The sequence below is a fragment of the Panthera leo genome, chromosome B1, assembly GCF_018350215.1.
Source record: "Panthera leo isolate Ple1 chromosome B1, P.leo_Ple1_pat1.1, whole genome shotgun sequence".
Lineage (NCBI taxonomy): Eukaryota > Metazoa > Chordata > Mammalia > Carnivora > Felidae > Panthera > Panthera leo.
In genome coordinates this window covers 154,949,734-154,967,045 of record NC_056682.1, presented here as the reverse complement: position 1 = coordinate 154,967,045, position 17,312 = coordinate 154,949,734, and the positions used below count along the sequence as shown (strand labels likewise).

Here is a 17,312-nt window from a genome sequence, read left to right as displayed (position 1 = left end):
TGCCAAATATTTCAGACTTGACTTTCAGAGCACATTTTTTAAAACTTGCATAAGTGTGCTGGCATGTAAAATGGTACAGAGAAAATACACATACTTAAGAAAATTATGTCATAGGTTCTCTTGAAACTTAAAATTGGACGTATTTGCTTTGGGGCAGCGTGTAAGTAATGACTTTTTTTTTTTTAAGTCATTGGTGATAAGTAGAAACTAACCCACTTTCAGATAGTTGTGTCCCTCTCCATAATTAAGAAACACCTTTAAAATCATTAACCGTGATTTACAAATAGTTTTACTTTTTTTCTTATAAGAAACCGATCTCTTTCCTTTTTAAAGTTTTCAAAAGAGCTCCCCCCACCCCATGATTATTGACATACGGGGGAAAAATATTCTTAGCACCTAGTAATCATCATTTTTAAGTGCTGAAAACCGTATGTGTGTGTATACACATTTATTTGTATATTTTTTCATATAAATTAAATTATAAATAAAATTATATATGTATATATATTTAATCTGGTGGTCTAAGTGATCATTTGAGCAAAAGGATGGTAATATTAGACTGTCTGTGTGGGTCATTCATCATATTTTTCTTTTATTGATAATTCTTCAATATCTATCTACTGGTTTCAGGGTCCACCTTTTAAACATTTCTTCAGTGGCTTGAAACAATAAGCATTTAGCATCTGCTCTGGTTTTTTAGGTTAGGAATATGGGAGTAGTTTACTTAGTTGATTCTGGCTCAGTGTCTCTCATAGAGTTGTATTTCCTCAAAAACAGGATTTCTGGTATTTGGAGGACCAACCTGCCTTGCTTGGCTGTCCTCTCCATTGACCTCACCATTGGGCTGGTCCAGTGTTCTCAAGATGTGGTGACTGGCTTTGCACAAAATGAGTGATCAAGAGAGAGCCTCAGGCTGCAGTATCTTGTTAATGAACTACTTTTGGAAATCACACACTCATTTCTACCACATTATGTCCATTAGAAGTGAGTGCCTAAGTAGTGTCCTTTCAAATGAAAAGGGAATAAAAATGGAGAACTGTCAAAGAATTGTAAACATATTTGAAAACTGCCATGTGGACCTCTTTAAGAAAATCTGTATTTCCCTCCCTAGGTTATTTTATCTACTGCTCTGATTTCAGATACCACCTTACAATTTTCAAATTTATAAAGATCTCCTTTCTGAGTCATTAACCTGTATTCAACTTCCTACCAGATTCTGTTCATGACACGATAATCTAGCCATTTGCTTATGCCAGAAGCATGGTAGTTATTTTTGTTACCCTCCCTTTTATTCTTCTTGTTCAGCCAATCACCAAATCATGCAGTTTTCTTTTTGTTCCTAAATATAGATCAAATATGTTCCCTGTCATTATTCATTGAAAGCAATCATCTTGTCCTTACTGCCACAAAATAGCCTTCTATTTTGCATTCTCTTATCCATTCTTAAAAAAAATTATTTGGTAGATTTAATTCTATTTCAATACACAGGATTTGGGTTAAACAAAGCACAAAGGTAAAGGAATGGAAGATAAACACAAACATAAGCTGTTTTGCTAATATTTTTATATTCATAACAAACATATAGAGCAGGCTGAAGATTTCAGTCTCTGCTAAATGCAGATTAGTCTACAGGCTTTATTTTTTTGAATGGGTTCTTAAGTATGTGGAATAATTCATGGAAAATCCAACCAGCTTTAAATAGGGCATTGAAGACTTGACCTGGGGAAATGCACACGTGCTTGTGCACGCATGTGCATGCAAACACACACACACACACACACACACACACACACACACACACAGATTCATCTGTCCTATAAGTAAGTTTCCTTATCCTCAAAGCAGTGGTAAGTGGTAGGCAGCTTAGTCTGTTTAATCAGATTCTTCCTTGAATAGATCCACAGAGCCTCTCTCTGTGGGACTTTTCTCCTCCTTAGTGGCTATGGATATTCCAACTTCTGCAGCCATTCCCTTCTTCTCTATAGCTACCCAGTACACCACTTCATGTCCTTACCATGGTTTTAGCCTGTATTCTTCTTCTGAACCCAATTAATAGTTGAAAATTTTTTAATGTTATTCTGACTTCTTAAATTCACCACGTTTAAAATATAATTAATTACACCGGGTTATGCTCTCACTCACCTAACTGGCTGCTTGCCTCTGTGTCTGTGTTTAGCCTTATTCTTATTGACAGATATCCTGTGCCCTAAAATCCTATGTCTCAAGTAACATCCCCTTCTTCGAAAGCTCCCCTCTAAAACCCTAAGGTTCTCCTAGCAGGACTCTGAGCCCCATACTTGGTTGGGATCCATAAAGAATCATTTGACTAGTATTTGGCCACCAGCTTTTACTCTCTGCCTTCACCTCCACCTCCTGTCCCTAGACCGGTGTCTTTGTTATTACCATCCACAGTTCACCAAGGACTTAGGGCATTTTGAGTCAAACGTCACCAAGAGGGCTTAACAGTAGAAGAGAGAGGCCAAAGAGAGAAAGAAGAGGTTTCAACAACAGAGTGGTTGAGGCCTCAGAAAAGCAAAACATGAAAGTAGTTTGTGCTGCAAACAAGTGAGCAAGAAGAGGGGGTTTCTTCTCTTGTTATTTAATCCCTGGTCAGGAGCACTTTTCATTAGGTGTGTGTTTGCCATGGAACGCGGGCAGTTGCTGAGTTTCTGGCCATCTTAGAGGAGATTGATTTCATCCATGACTCCTTAGTTCCATGGTCAGTGGGTAGTTCCATAGTATATACTACATAGTACCCGGTTATCAGATTTTACATCTGAAATTTTTCCAGTTTATTCAGCTAATACCTATTACACATCAAATTATAATACTCTATTTTTTGTTATAACAGATTAACAAATGGAATAAAAGTGAGAAGGAGTTCTAGAATATGCCTTCTTTGCCTCACATTATTTTTCCACAGCCACTTCACAATGCCCAATGTAACATTACTCTGATACGGTATGTAATAGATGATTTCACGGACTCTCCTGCATTTGAATTGTTGACATTTTCCATGTCTTAATCTTTAGGGAAAATCTGTCTCTTGTTAGCACAGTAACTGAATAGTTAAAAAACAAGAAACAACACAACTTTTAACTTAAAGCATATTTTCCCCCATTGGACTTTCGTTGCTGATTAAAGCATTTAGCAACATAATTAAAAGTAATTTAAATAGCTAATTAGATAATGTTATAGTTTCCAGTAATACATTCCTTTAAACAAAGCATCCATCATTTAGGAGTGCAGTTTATCACTAGGTTACTGATACAAATGCAATTATATGTTAAATGGAAGAAAGCATCCACAAATCAACTCTGGCTCTCTGTAAAAATTGCCATATATATATATATATATATATATATATATATATATATATATATAACTTTTGCATAATTCTTACAGGGTCAAAAGAGATACATGGAAAATCTTGGCCTCCACATTTTAGTTGACTTTGCAACTGTCTAGTGTCTGGTTCTAAATCATATTTTTGACAGTTGAGAACCAGAATAAAGCTATGTCTACATACACATGTTTTGACAAAAATTGATGAATTTAATTAACCAAATTGTCCACTTAGTCAAACAGATGCTTTGACTGTATGATTTGCTTATTTGTTTTGTTTCCTTGTTAAATTAGCTTGTTTTTTTTTTAAACTTAATTTAACTTAATTGTTTAAGTTAAAATATAGCCAGATCAATTCAATGTTTGGAAGCAGTTTCAATGGTATTTTTTAAATAGTTATACTGAAGTTAAGAAACAAATTGCCTTTTAGCAAATGCTAAAAAAATTACTGGAAATTCTGATTTCAAAACGTTTTATTAAAAACAAAAAATAAAAACACCAAAGAAACAAAAACAACCTCTATGATTCCATTTAAATTGACCAAATCAGGAAACTGGATTGCCAAATTGGAATATTTTTATCATTCAATGATTCCATTACTTAAAATACTAAGTACAGTAATGAAAATATCTTTATCCTTAAAAATAGAATCTCACTATTAAAAAGGACTTCATGTTTTAACAGCCATCTAATTTCAGAGTGATAGATAAACAAGGATATTTTATTTTAGAAACAATAGAAATGCATTGTCTCTCTATTGTGGGAATACCCTGTCAAAATTTTGGCTCAAGACCAAATGTTAAAAATAATGTTACAACCAACCTCTAATTATGTTAACTCTCCCATGAATGCTGTGGATGTGCTAGATTCTTGTGTGTGTGTGTGTGTGTGTGTGTGTGTGTGTGAGAGAGAGAGAGAGAGAGAGGACACAAAGGAGATGTTGAATGACAACCAGAATGGAATTACCTGTGTGTGCTTCTTGAGAACTTTAAGTGACCTGCTCACAAGTTATGCATGGGGTGTATGGTAAAGTTATAGCTTTTCCAAAACATTATAGAAATGAGGTAAAAACTAATGTCATTCTCAATTTTGAAATAATAGTTATGGTTTCACAAACCAAGTATTTCCTCTAAGTTTCAAGTGAAAATATTTATAGAATAAAATTTCTCTCTTACCCACCTCTACTCTATTTTCACTTCCTTGTTCCTCTCCTCCCTTCCTTTCCTTTCACATTTCGTGCTTAGTAAGAGAGCCACAAGAAAAGTTGCATATATTTATTTAAATACATATTTTTATATATGTACACATTAGTGAATTAATAAAATATTAATGCATATTTATACTTCCCATTTATCTCCATAATTAATTCTTTTATGTAGAAATCAACTTATTAGTTGGTAAACAATTGAGAATTTCAATTCTATGCTTTTAAAAGAAAACCTGAGTTATTACAATTAAACATTTGACTTTCTTCCAATAATATACTAATTATGTTCACAATCTGGGAGTGGGAAACTTAAACTTGACATGAAAAGATGGGAAACTCCCTGTATAAAGATGAAATATATATGTTCAGCAAACATCTAAAATCAAACAACAAACTAAAAGAACATATTTGCCACCAATATGAAGGATATTTTTAAAATTTTCTTGCTATAAAAAGAACTTTTACAATAGCAAACCATGTATAAATATAAGCAAACAATTCATAAATAAAAGGAATATGAAGGGTTGATAAACATATGAAAATATGTTTCATTGTACAAATAGAATACTGAAAAAATTTAAAAAGGACACTGTATCATTCTTTGTCTACCGCATTGGCAAAATTTAAGGGAATTGGTAATATGTAATTTTGAAATGAAAAGTGATCCTGGTAGAGCTGTACATATTTATTAAGTTTTTTGGATATCTAGTTGTTGACATTTGCCAAACTTGAAATGTATTTCCCACTTGATCCACCAATTTCATTTATGGTATAAAATATACCATAAAATATATTGGGATAACTATATTTTTTTCTAAAATACTATAGCTAAGGTATACAGATATGTTTATGCTTTTTTGCAGTATTATGACTAAAACACTCGGACATTCCCAAATGCCCATCAATATAAGATCAATTGTATAATGTTTATAGATATATATAATGCAGCCATTAAAACTGAGGGCTACAATACACAGATGAAAAGAGATATCCATTAAATTAATAAATAGATAAAGGTATCAGACAACATGTGTAGTGTGCTATACCTGAATAAAATGTAAAAAGGAGTAGGAGGAACCATACAATGTCTATTTGTTTTTTCTGTAGAAAATTCAGTAAGAGAGTCATCACAGTTCTAACTGGTTATCTCTTGACGGTGGTGGGGGCTGGGGAAAGTGTGTGGAGGGAGCTGAAGGAAAATTTATTTTTTCTCCATACAAATCTCTATTTTCTTGTAGAACACTTATTATCCCTACAATTAAATCATAAAGTGCACTGATTATGTTAATTATTACTGAAAAATGAAAACTGTTTTAAAGTCGAAATAGAATACTTAAGACGATATGACTCAACAAAAATGCAATTTTGGGGTAATACTTTCTATAAGATAAAAAAAAACACATGCATGATACCCCTGAGATTTACCTGAGAATCTTTCTCTACAAACTGGATAATATTTTTAGTGGGGGAGAGGGGGGTAATATTTCTTTATAGTCTTTATTTCATATAACAGCCAAAATTTTAGAAAATCCAGAGGGTTTTTTTCCCCATGTATACGAAAACTGTATTAGATAGTATTTTTAAGAAATATCTGTTATTCTTAGATTTTTAAAAATCCTGTAAAGTTATTGAAGTGAGAAATACTCTATTTTAGTTAAAATTGTTAATTGCGCCCGGTTTGTGTTTTTTGGTGTTACTTTATCTCAAACACTGGATAGGCAAACACGTGTACTTCTCCTTTGTGCATAATAAAGACGACTTACATTTCTTCTTCCTCCTTCCTGTAGCTTTCAGCCGTGCCCCAATTCCGATGGCTGTGGTCCGCAGAGAGCTCTCCTGTGAGAGCTACCCCATTGAGCTCCGCTGTCCAGGAACAGATGTCATCATGATAGAAAGTGCCAACTATGGGAGGACTGATGACAAAATTTGTGACTCTGACCCTGCTCAGATGGAGAATATACGATGCTATCTGCCAGATGCCTATAAGATTATGTCCCAAAGGTATGATACTTCTAATAATCTTTTTCTTGGACACATTTAATGTAAGCTCTCAGACTGCATCTGTGTGACCTATTGACCTTAAGTAAGAACACAAATAGTATGTGTGTTTTAGAATCATTTGAACTACTTTTTCCATATCAAATTAGTTCCCCATATTACTGAAATGCTAGTATTAGAAATTGCAAATGGCATTTGGACGTTATTAAAATTTATTAGATTAGTTATTACGTTGCCTGGTCTACTCTGAGTGCTTTGGAACTGGGCTGATTAGATGAGAAACTAAATTTATTTTTCACAGTTTTCAAAAACAGACTTTTATGTAATTTTCTTTAGAAGCTACAGAAAAATTATTTTAATGCTAATAAATATTTCCTTTCAGTGTAGGAAAAAGAATAAAAATTAATAAGCAATTTTTATAGCCATTAATCAAAATGTAGCAAAAGACTATTGATTCATGATTTTTTTGGCCTTGAAAACAATGAAAAATTATTTCTTTATTATTTAGTTTACGTAATTCACTTAAACTAATCAAAATATTACCATATTCAAATAAGGTAAGTTAAGGTATCATACGATATCACTGGAAAAGGAAAAGAAGGTCTTCAATTCTGCAGAGACTGTTCAATAGGAATCCATACTGTAAAAGGTTTAAATTATACTAAAATTTCTTGATAAATTGGCTAAATATTACATATCTTACAAATAGTTGTTCACTATTACTATGATTTCTCAGAAATTAGTGAAGTCATTAATTTACTATAAGCATTCATACTTTCTGACTATATGCTCACAAAGTAATTTTTAAATAATTAATCAAATGACCTATCTAGTGAATTTTTTTCATAATTTTTCTATTTAGACACTTCTATTATTTCAAGTGTTCTTAAAATATAGGGGAAATCATAACATATGTAAAAATAAACAAATTTAAGTACATAAAAACAAAATCAATAACTTTAACCTTTTGTCTTCTCGATGCTTAAAATTCTGATATCTATGTGTGTGATTAATAAATTGGTAGAATCACTGTCTTATTTTCTATAAATTACTGTTATATAGGTTATTAATTGAAATTACAATATGCCAGGTTTTTGAACAAAGCATCTGTATTACACTTGAAGGATAATGGTCTCTCTGAGCAAATCTGATGGCTTTTGTTTGTTTCTAAAACCTAAGTCATGATAAGGTGAGTATTAATGAGAAATAAAATTTTTAAATTAGGGATTCCTCTTGATATAAGTTCATTTGGTTTCATTTGGTTCTTCATGTGTTTCTCTCTCATTGTGGATCTCTTCTTGTTATACATTTGACATGCCTCCAACTATAATTAAATTTTCTGATGATCTGCTTAAAAAAGTTGAATTATCATCGTGCGCAAGGTGGTAACAGGTCTGTCCTGCCTGGTTTTCCATGAGTAGAATGAATGGGCACTGTGACTAAATTGTTATTTTATTTGTTTGTGTCAGAACAACATACAAAAATGGATTCTTTGAATCCATTTGAAGTGTGGGTTGAGGAGGAAATTCTGCTTTTCAGTGGTTATTAGCTTTTGATTTCAATGTAGCAGAAGCATTAACTTCACTAGCTCTTTGATCTCTTTATGATTTTCATTGAAAATGTTTTAATCCTTTTATTGATATTATTAATGGCTCCCAAAATAAGCCCTTAATCTTATAATTATTGCAAAAAAATAGTTACAATGGATCCTCTCAAGCGGCTGAATTAGATGGGATGTGTCTGGAAAGTGACAAATCTGCAGAGTGAAATGGCTTTAAGCACCCTGAGTGAGTCATTTGTGGAAGCCCCCCTGGTGGTTTCTCAAAGTGAGAATTGTCAGCTGAAATAACTGTGGTTAATTTTGTGTGGAGGCAAGTTCCTTGGTTGTATCTTGACTATTAAATGTACTACATTTACACTTGGCCAAAATAAATGCTTTTGACTCTTGGATAGATGAAATTAGGTTCCATCTTGCAAGTTCCCGAGAGATGAGATGGCCATGTCTGTTTAAGCTGCTTTATAATTAATGAGCTTTCACTGTCATGCCAGTGACAGCATGTTAAATAATGCTAATAATTTCTAATTACGATATGGATGTATCATATTCATAATGATATGTACAGTTTAAATAATGCATTTGAAACTAAAATTATGAGGAAACTTTTTCTAAAAAATATCTTAGATAATTATTGTTTTCTCTCATTTAAATTTCTAGAAAGGCATTATATTGGCGTCTAAACTTTTTTAAGCATGTCTCTAGATTGGAGGATTATTATTACAAAATGTGAAAGGTTTTTGTGTATCCTTGCATAACCTTGTTAAAAAGGTTTTGTAACTTACTTCAGCCTCATGAATTAGCTGGATGTCACAGGCAAGGACGGGCATGAAATATTATTCATGTAGATGTTTGAATACACATTGAACAAATACATACACAAAATTGTTACTTTTATGTATGTATCTATAACAATAACTGTTAGTTATTTTGATTTCCATGTTTTTCCCCAGGAAAACTATGCAGTCTGATATCTGCTCCAGGAGAGCCAGATTCTTCTTATACCATTTTGCCTCATCCTCTCTGAAAGTTCTGAGCTTTTACCTCTTCTTTCATTATCCTACTTAGAAGACCTCTTAAACTGTCAGAGCACATTTCTTTATCCTTCTTGGAACTTCTAATCTCACTTGCTATTATCTACATCCTTCTTTATTGCATCTAAACATTAATAAACCCATATTATCACATCCTAGACAATTGCCTTGTCTAAAGTAAATTGTAGGCTTCTAGAGGGCAGACTTTCTGTTGGTTTTACCTAAAACTAACTTTTTATGTTTAATGCTATGTAAATGAATAAGGAAATCTGCTCTCCAATTGTGTGATGCCACTTGGAAGCTTTCTTATTTCTGAATGATTTTTGTTTCTTTTTGTGTTACATTTACACACTTCAGTGAGTTTTAAAAAAATGGTATATACAGCTTTAGAATCTAAATGTGAAAATGACTGTTGGCAACTGATAACTGCAGAAATTTTACATTTTGAATTCAGCTGAGGTTTCATGCTATCTTCAGTTATTAATAGATGTATTTCCATTTTTAACTCCACTAACACTTGAAAATACACAACATGAAGTTCACCATGACAGCTTTGGAGTTTGGTGGATAAATAAGCTGGGCATGGTCCCTGCCCACAAAACTATAGCTCTTTGGCAGATAAAAGTAAACAGCTAGATTGTTTGCTCAATATTTTATTTTTATCTCATTTACATTTATTGAGGAGTTCAAAAAAAGGAAAGCTCTTTCAGCTAGATAATATTAAGGAATGTTCATTGAAGAGAGAATGTTAAGCTGATCTTGAAGGATGGCAGCATTGGTGGAACCAGAAGAGACCAAAGTGATAGTAGATATATAAAATATGAGTGCCTGGGCACCAAAAAAGAACATGAGGAAACAGATTCCCTTCAATAACACTTCATCCATCCTGTTCTGCCTTGGCTTCAAAAGCTTATTGGTGTGGGTGGCTCAGTCGGTTAAGTGTCCGACTTCGGCTCAGGTCGTGATCTCACGGTCTGTGAGTTTGAGCCCCACGTCGGGCTCTGTGCTGACAGCTCAGAGCCTGGAGCCTACTTCAGATTCTGTGTCTCCCTCTCTCTGACCCTCCCCTGCTCATGCTGTGTCTCTCTCTCAGAAATAAATACATAAACTTTAAAAACAAAAAGGAAATCTTAATAATATGATGATAAACTAACTTGATGCTATCTATCCCCTTGTCAATACAAAGTCCTATTGGAGTTACTCTTTATAGTTGGACATAAATTCCATCTAAATGTGGGAAGTTTGAATATTGTATGATATGCTCATCCCAACTCTTTGGACACATATTTTGAGTATGTGGTATACAGTCTTACTTTATGCAGAATTGCTTACACTTTTCAAATTGAAAAGGCATTTGCAAACAGGTATATATGTGTACATAGTGTATATTTATTGAGGTATAATATACATATGGGAAAGTGCACAGATCATAAATATATACAACTTAATGAATTTTCACAAACCCAGCTCATCTAAACAACAACCAGCTGAAGACACAGAACATTAATAGCACCTCCAATGTGGCCCTTTCTGCTCTGCACCAGCCATACTCCACATCCCTGTGTTTTGCTGCTACTTAAGTCAGTTTTGCCCATTTTATAATTTAAGTAAATGAATTCATATAGTATATGATTTTTGATGTCTAGCTTCTCTCATTCCTTGCATTCATTTTTATATATAACTTTACTGAAGCATTTTTACACATTGTATAATTCCCTCATTTCAAGAGTATGATTTTTAAAGTAAATTTACCACTTTACCAAGTGATTCGATATCATCATAAATCAGTTTTAGAATATTTCCATCACCACATTGAGAGTCTGATGCCCATGTGATAATCCCCATCTCCCTCCTACCCCATGCAATGACTAAGGTATATTCTGTCTGTATGTCTGTTCTTTTGTGTGTGTGTGTGTGTGTGTGTGTGTGTGTGTGTGTATTCTTAAAAAAAAATTAATGTTTACTTATTTTTGAAAGAGAGAGAAAGAGAGAGACAGAGTGTGAGCAAGGGAGGGGCAGAGAGAGGGGGACACAGACCTGAAACAGGCTCCAGGCTGTCAGCACAGAGCCTGACGTGGGGCTTGAACTCACCAACAGTGAGATCATGACCTGAGTCAAAATCAGACGCTTAAGCAGCTGAGCCATCCTGGTGCCTCTATATATGTCTATTCTTAATGCATTATGTTTCAATCTAAAAAGTGAATATTTGAAATCAAGTGAGACTTAGTGGGCATTTCAGTGGGGACAAATCAAAGAAATAGCAGTTATTTTTGGAGGCATGGATATAAATATGTTGCTTGTATTCTGCATTCTCTTGGAATCAAAGATCATAATCTAGCCATTTAACAAATACCCTCTAGAGTTTTCTACCAAGTAGAAATGTTAAATATATAAAGTAGGATGATTTTTTTTTTCTATTTCAATGAGTGATCTAGGTTTTACTTTTCATCTTCTACCAGCATTTTAGCAAGATTACATTTTCACATGTCATATTCACATCAGGAACATGAAAAAAAAAAAAGTCAGGGAAGGAGTGAGGAAGGGAAGAAGGGAGAGGGAGAAAGCTGTTTCTCACCTTTCTGAAAAAGTTATATTTCAGTTTATATCAGTACCACTGCAGGGGATTTTACAGCTTACAAAAAGATCTTGGCTTTTGTTGTATTCTATCCTGGTGAAGTTAAGAACTCTTTAAATAGCAGTCAAAGAAGAAATGTCAGTGGCAGTTTTTATGTGTATGTAACTGAGTAAATGTTCTGCAATAACTGTGTATACATACATGAGTTTTTCAATTGAGTATTCTCCTTTGCTCCTTTCACCAAATTATTACATTATATCTTGCATTTTTCTTCTGAATTATAACAGATCAAAAATAATCCCTCATATCAGGTACTTTTCCATTGAATGCACATTCTATGCAGTAAAAAGAACTGTTGAGTATAGAAACTATAATATGTAACTCATTGCCTTAAGGATTACTTTTTGTGTGCATGTTTAGTAAAGAAAAAAAAGTAAATGAAGGAAGGAAGAAAGGTAATTATCAATTCCCAAACGTAGAGAATATGGAGAAGTTGGGAAATTCCTTTCTGGAAGCCATTTACCTCCTTTTTAATATTTCAGCCTATTTCAATTCTGAGAATATATTTTGGGAATGTCCTACTAAAATGCTTTCTAGTACTTCTTGCTATTCACATTTAATTTTGAATGAAATTATGTTATGAAATTTGAATGAATTGTGTTTGAAATTTAAGAGTTTAGTAAATGATGAAAATATCTCAGGATTGGTTAAGATAAAAGCTAAAGGGAGTTATGTTGTCTGTCTGTTACTGGCCATGGGGAATGTTAACCCTTTGTGCAGTCATTCCCAAAGTGTGGTTCATGGAAATTTGGAATTCCTGAGCTCTTTGCAGGGATTTCTGGAGGGCCAAAACTATTTTCATAACAATACTGACTTATTATTTGCCTTTTTTATTGTATTAGACATCATGCCAAAGCAGTGGTAGGTGAAACTGATCCCATCTTAGCAGGGATAAAGACAGTAGCAATAATGTACTTTAAAAAATTTCTCAGTTTTAATTGCTAATATGGCACATAATAATATAACTCATATAAACCAATAGTCTTTTAGAATCTTAATAATTCTATGATTTAAAGAGTGACAAAGGGTAGGAGAATTGATACTTAGCAAATATTTTTTTCACTTCCACTTATGGCTGAAAATTAGTTATATTTTGTCTTCATTATGTTTACATTGCATAATACTCAATGTATTTGTTTTAAAATCATCTAGAGTTTTTTTCATGAACTAATTATTATTTTTTAAATCTTTATTTATGAGAGAGAGAGAGAGAAAGAGAGTGAGAGCGAGTGTAGCAAGGACAGAGAGAGAGAGAGGGAGAGAGAGAATCCCAAACAGGATCCGCACTGTCAGCACAGAGCCTGACACAGGGCTCAAACTCACAAACCGTCAGATCGTGACCTGAGCAGAAGTCAAGAGCCAGATACTTAACCTACTAAGCCACCCAGGCACCCCTCATGAGCTAATTATTATTTATATTGAAGTATAGTTGACATATAATATTATGTTAGTTCCCAGGTGTACCACATCATTATTCAATCATCCTATACATTATGAAATGCTCACCACGATAAGTGGATGAACCATCTGCTACCAAAGTCATTACAATATTATTGACTATATTTCTGTTGTATATTTGATTTATAAAGTATAATATTTTTTAAATATATATACTGAATGAGCACCTTAATTGTTTCCCCGCCTCCAGCTCTTTAGTTATTTTTACACTTTGTGGTCAGTCTGAAGAACTTGACATCTTGTGGAAAATATTTAGAAGGTATCACCATGGAAAAAAGGATAAGTTTCTGAAAAGGAGAGTATATAGGGTATAAACACTCTAGTAATTATCTTTAGTATAGCTTAAGTTTATAAGGAAAAGAACGAAGCAGATTATGAACATAAATTCTGTCACTGATTTATTGGATACCGCAGGACTCTGGAGAAAACTAAGTGTTAGTGATATTTAGCAGCCATTCAGTATGATACTTCAGTTGCTCTGTCATTAGTAATTTTAAAGATTGCTGAGGCTACTGAGGGAGTGAGTCTCCAAGTATTTTGACTACCTTCTAGGTTTCATTTTCCTGATGAAGAGACTGAGGAACATGGAGTTTAAAAAGTCACCTAAAATTATTTACTATACAATGGCGTAAGCATGGCTGCTCTCTTTGGGTATGTAGCCCATGATTTTTTTTTTTTTTACTGTTTTTTTTCTTCTTCGAAGATTCTAAAAATAATTTTTGTTATCAGAAAAATTCTTTTCATTTCTCAGTACATCAGAAGAAGCCAGTGAAAGTTTCAAATCCATCCACAATTTATAAATTCAATTAATCTGTTGGTTAAAGAAGAGTAAAGTTTTAATAAGAAGCCAACCTTACAAAATTGATCGATATAGCCATTGGGTTAGATTTTTAGGAAAATATCCTTTCCTTGCCTGCTGATTATTCAGGAATTTTACCTTTAGCTGTAGTTTTAATATTCAGGGTATGATGTGCTTGTATAAATAGGAAATACATTCACTTGTTACTGGTGATAATGATACTTATTTACTTTTATTGTGTGCTTTGTATTTGCCATGAACTCTGGTAAAGAATTTACCTTTCATTAGTTCATTAATATTTCCCCGTAACACTAAGAGATAACCATTATTATCATTCCTATTGTACCAGTGAGGTAGTTAAAGCACATAGAAATTTTCTTGATGACGAATTTATTTTAAGCCAATGTACTGTCTTGCTTGAGAGATTTGAGGCTTTGTTTATTGTCGCAAGGGTGATAAAATGATAAAGTATCAAAAAAAGTTAAGAACTGTGCTCCTGATCATGATCATGATGATAAGAAAAGAAACTCATTTTCTCTCATGCAAACATTCAATCAAACTTTGGAATTGGTTGACTCTGGTTTTATTAATATCCAATTACAGCTGTACACACATTTTTTATTAAAGTCTTGGGTAGAAATAATTTAATAATTGTGAATCTGAAATCCTCCAGACTCTAAACCTCTTTTTTATTTGAATCAATTGTGCTTATAAAGTGTTTTAGGTAATGTAGTGCTTCTTGGAAAAACAAGCATTGATAGAACAGAGCTGATTGTATTACCAATGCTAAATATTTCTAGCTATAAAAATATAAAGCGAGATGTTTTGAGAAGTTCCTATAAGCTAGACAATGTTCTAAGCACTGTCTGTGAATTGACCAATTTAGTTCTTCCCTCACTCCTGTGAAATGGATACTGTTGTCTTCTTCACTGATGGAAGAACTAAGGCATAGAGAGTTTAATTAACATCCAAAAGGTACATAGTTTCCTATAAAGCTTTCTTTTTTAACCTAGGCAATCCAGCTCCAAAATTCAGGATAAATATTGCAATCCATCACCTTCTGTGCTTTGTCTAAAATGTGCACTATTTTTGGGTGCCTTGGTGGCTCAGTGGGTTAAGTATCCATTTTTTGATGTTGGCTTAGGGTCATGATCTCATGGTTTGTGAAATCAAGTACTGAGTTGGGCTCTTGCTGAGTGTGGAGACTGCTTGAGATTTCTCCCCCACCTCTCTCCCCCCCCTGCCCCCTCCCACTCATACCACTCTCTCTCAAAATAAATAAACATAAAAAAGTTAAATAAATAAAATGTGTACTATTTTTAATAAAATAGACTAAATGAAAAAACAGTTGTGAACCAGTCGCTAGAACTGAAAAGAAAATATACATGTGTGTGCGTGTTTGTGTGTGTGTGTGTGTGCGCACGCACACGTGCATGTTCATCCCCCACACACACATATGCTATTAGAGGTTGGTTATCTTTTACACATCCAAATAATGAAAACATGGCATGGAACTTATTAAATCATGTGGCATTTATTTATTTTCTGCCTTAGGATAAATTTTCAGGCAAAAACACTTAAGTACTTGTAATGAACATGTTCAGTTAAAAAAAATCTGTGAGATAAGATTTTGTTTTTAACATTTTGGATTTCATGGTGACACAATTATCTATAGCAATACTTCAGTAAAAATGTACATATTGTTTATAATGGGTATTAAATAGAAATTTGTATGGTTCATGAAAATAAAGGAAAATGAATGTCACTTCATATATAAGCTATGGAAGAGGGCAGGCTCATGAGTTAGAAAACTAAATACATTACATGAGTACTTTGAAATACTTGCAAATGAGAAAATGTATCATGCCAGCCTTTCTTAATTAAACTTGAATATAAGGAACAGAATGCTTTAAAATTTCCAATGTTTTGTATAATGAGATTTTAGATGGCATAAATGTTTACAAAGCTTTTGCTAATAAGTCATAAAGATGAAATCGGATCTTTATTTTTACTACACTATAGTTAGTTTGTTTTGTTATATAATCAGTTTATGCCTGTTTAATATTTTTGTTTTATTTTTCATATCCTCTAAAAATTCAGTTATGCTAAAAATATTGCTAAATTTGCCTCCACGAATATTCTACTGGCCATAAGCTTTAGTTGATTCATAGTTTCTTTACTATTAAGAATATTATCAAATACAGCTAAATGTGAAAAAAACTACAAAAAATATAGTTAGTAAATCATTCTTGGTAATACATTGTGAATCTTCCTGTTATGTGCTGATGTGAGAGTACTTTAACTCTGAGAGAAATGTTATTTCCCAAGTTGTTGCATAATAACTAAATCCCTAATATTTGTTAATGTGAAAAATTGCATTAATTGATGGTTTCCATAAAACTAGATATTTACCTTATCACATGTGTATCAGAAATATATTTATTTGTGATTAAGTTTACCAAATGGCAAAAGCAAAATATGTTTTTCATGTGTATGGAGTAATTTCAATAGATAAATATATGTATGTGTGTTTTGGCATGAAAAGACTTGAAGTCTTTCCAAAATGCTATTACCCATAACTGTTAGTACCATCAACCTTATGAAAATAAACATTTGGAGCTATTTCTTAGACTTATTTGTGTATTGAGGAAGTAAATGTTTCAAAATGAATAGAAGTCTACAGGAAGATTGCAATAAAAAGAGGAAAACATACTTCAGAAGTAATAAAAAAGGCAAGAAGCAATGGGTGTTACACAAGGAGGAAACTAGATGGCTATGGGTTTGAAGGTGAGTAGATAATTGAAATGAGGAGAACCTTTTCAGTTAAAATTATTGATATTGTTAATTTATTCAGATACACTTTGAGGTTCCCAACCTTTACCACTGATCATCTAAACAAGTCTGGATATTTTACATTTAATTAATCTACTTCTGAAGATTTGAATTTACTTATCAAATATAGTATATTAATGCTTTGTAAAAGATTCATGACAGGCCTCTATCAATATGAGCATCTTATCAAACATAATATTCTAATATTATTTCCTATTTTGGTAGCATTGACTTGTTTCATAATAATAGGAATTTTTATTTTCTTTTTAGAATTATACTTGTGAAACCCACCAAAGCCTGGCCGTAGGCAACACATCCTTCAGGCATGTTACCTGTGTACTTCTGATATATGTTTATATCTATGAATTTTTAACTTATATACTAAACTCTATTATATTTCTCTACCCAGACCACAAATATTTTTCTTTTCATTATGGTATAAAAATACC

The 17,312-nt window shown here is 32.9% G+C and overlaps 1 protein-coding gene across 1 annotated transcript in view; it reads left to right on the top strand.

Annotated features, from left to right (window-relative positions):
• The window catches only part of ADGRL3 (adhesion G protein-coupled receptor L3), a 690,326-nt gene that overhangs the window by 269,495 nt on the left and 403,519 nt on the right, over window positions 1–17,312 (top strand). The window contains exon 6 of the mRNA XM_042936279.1: window positions 6,340–6,553. Coding sequence (XP_042792213.1) covers window positions 6,340–6,553 — 214 coding nt within the window. The remainder of the gene's footprint in view (window positions 1–6,339; window positions 6,554–17,312) is intronic.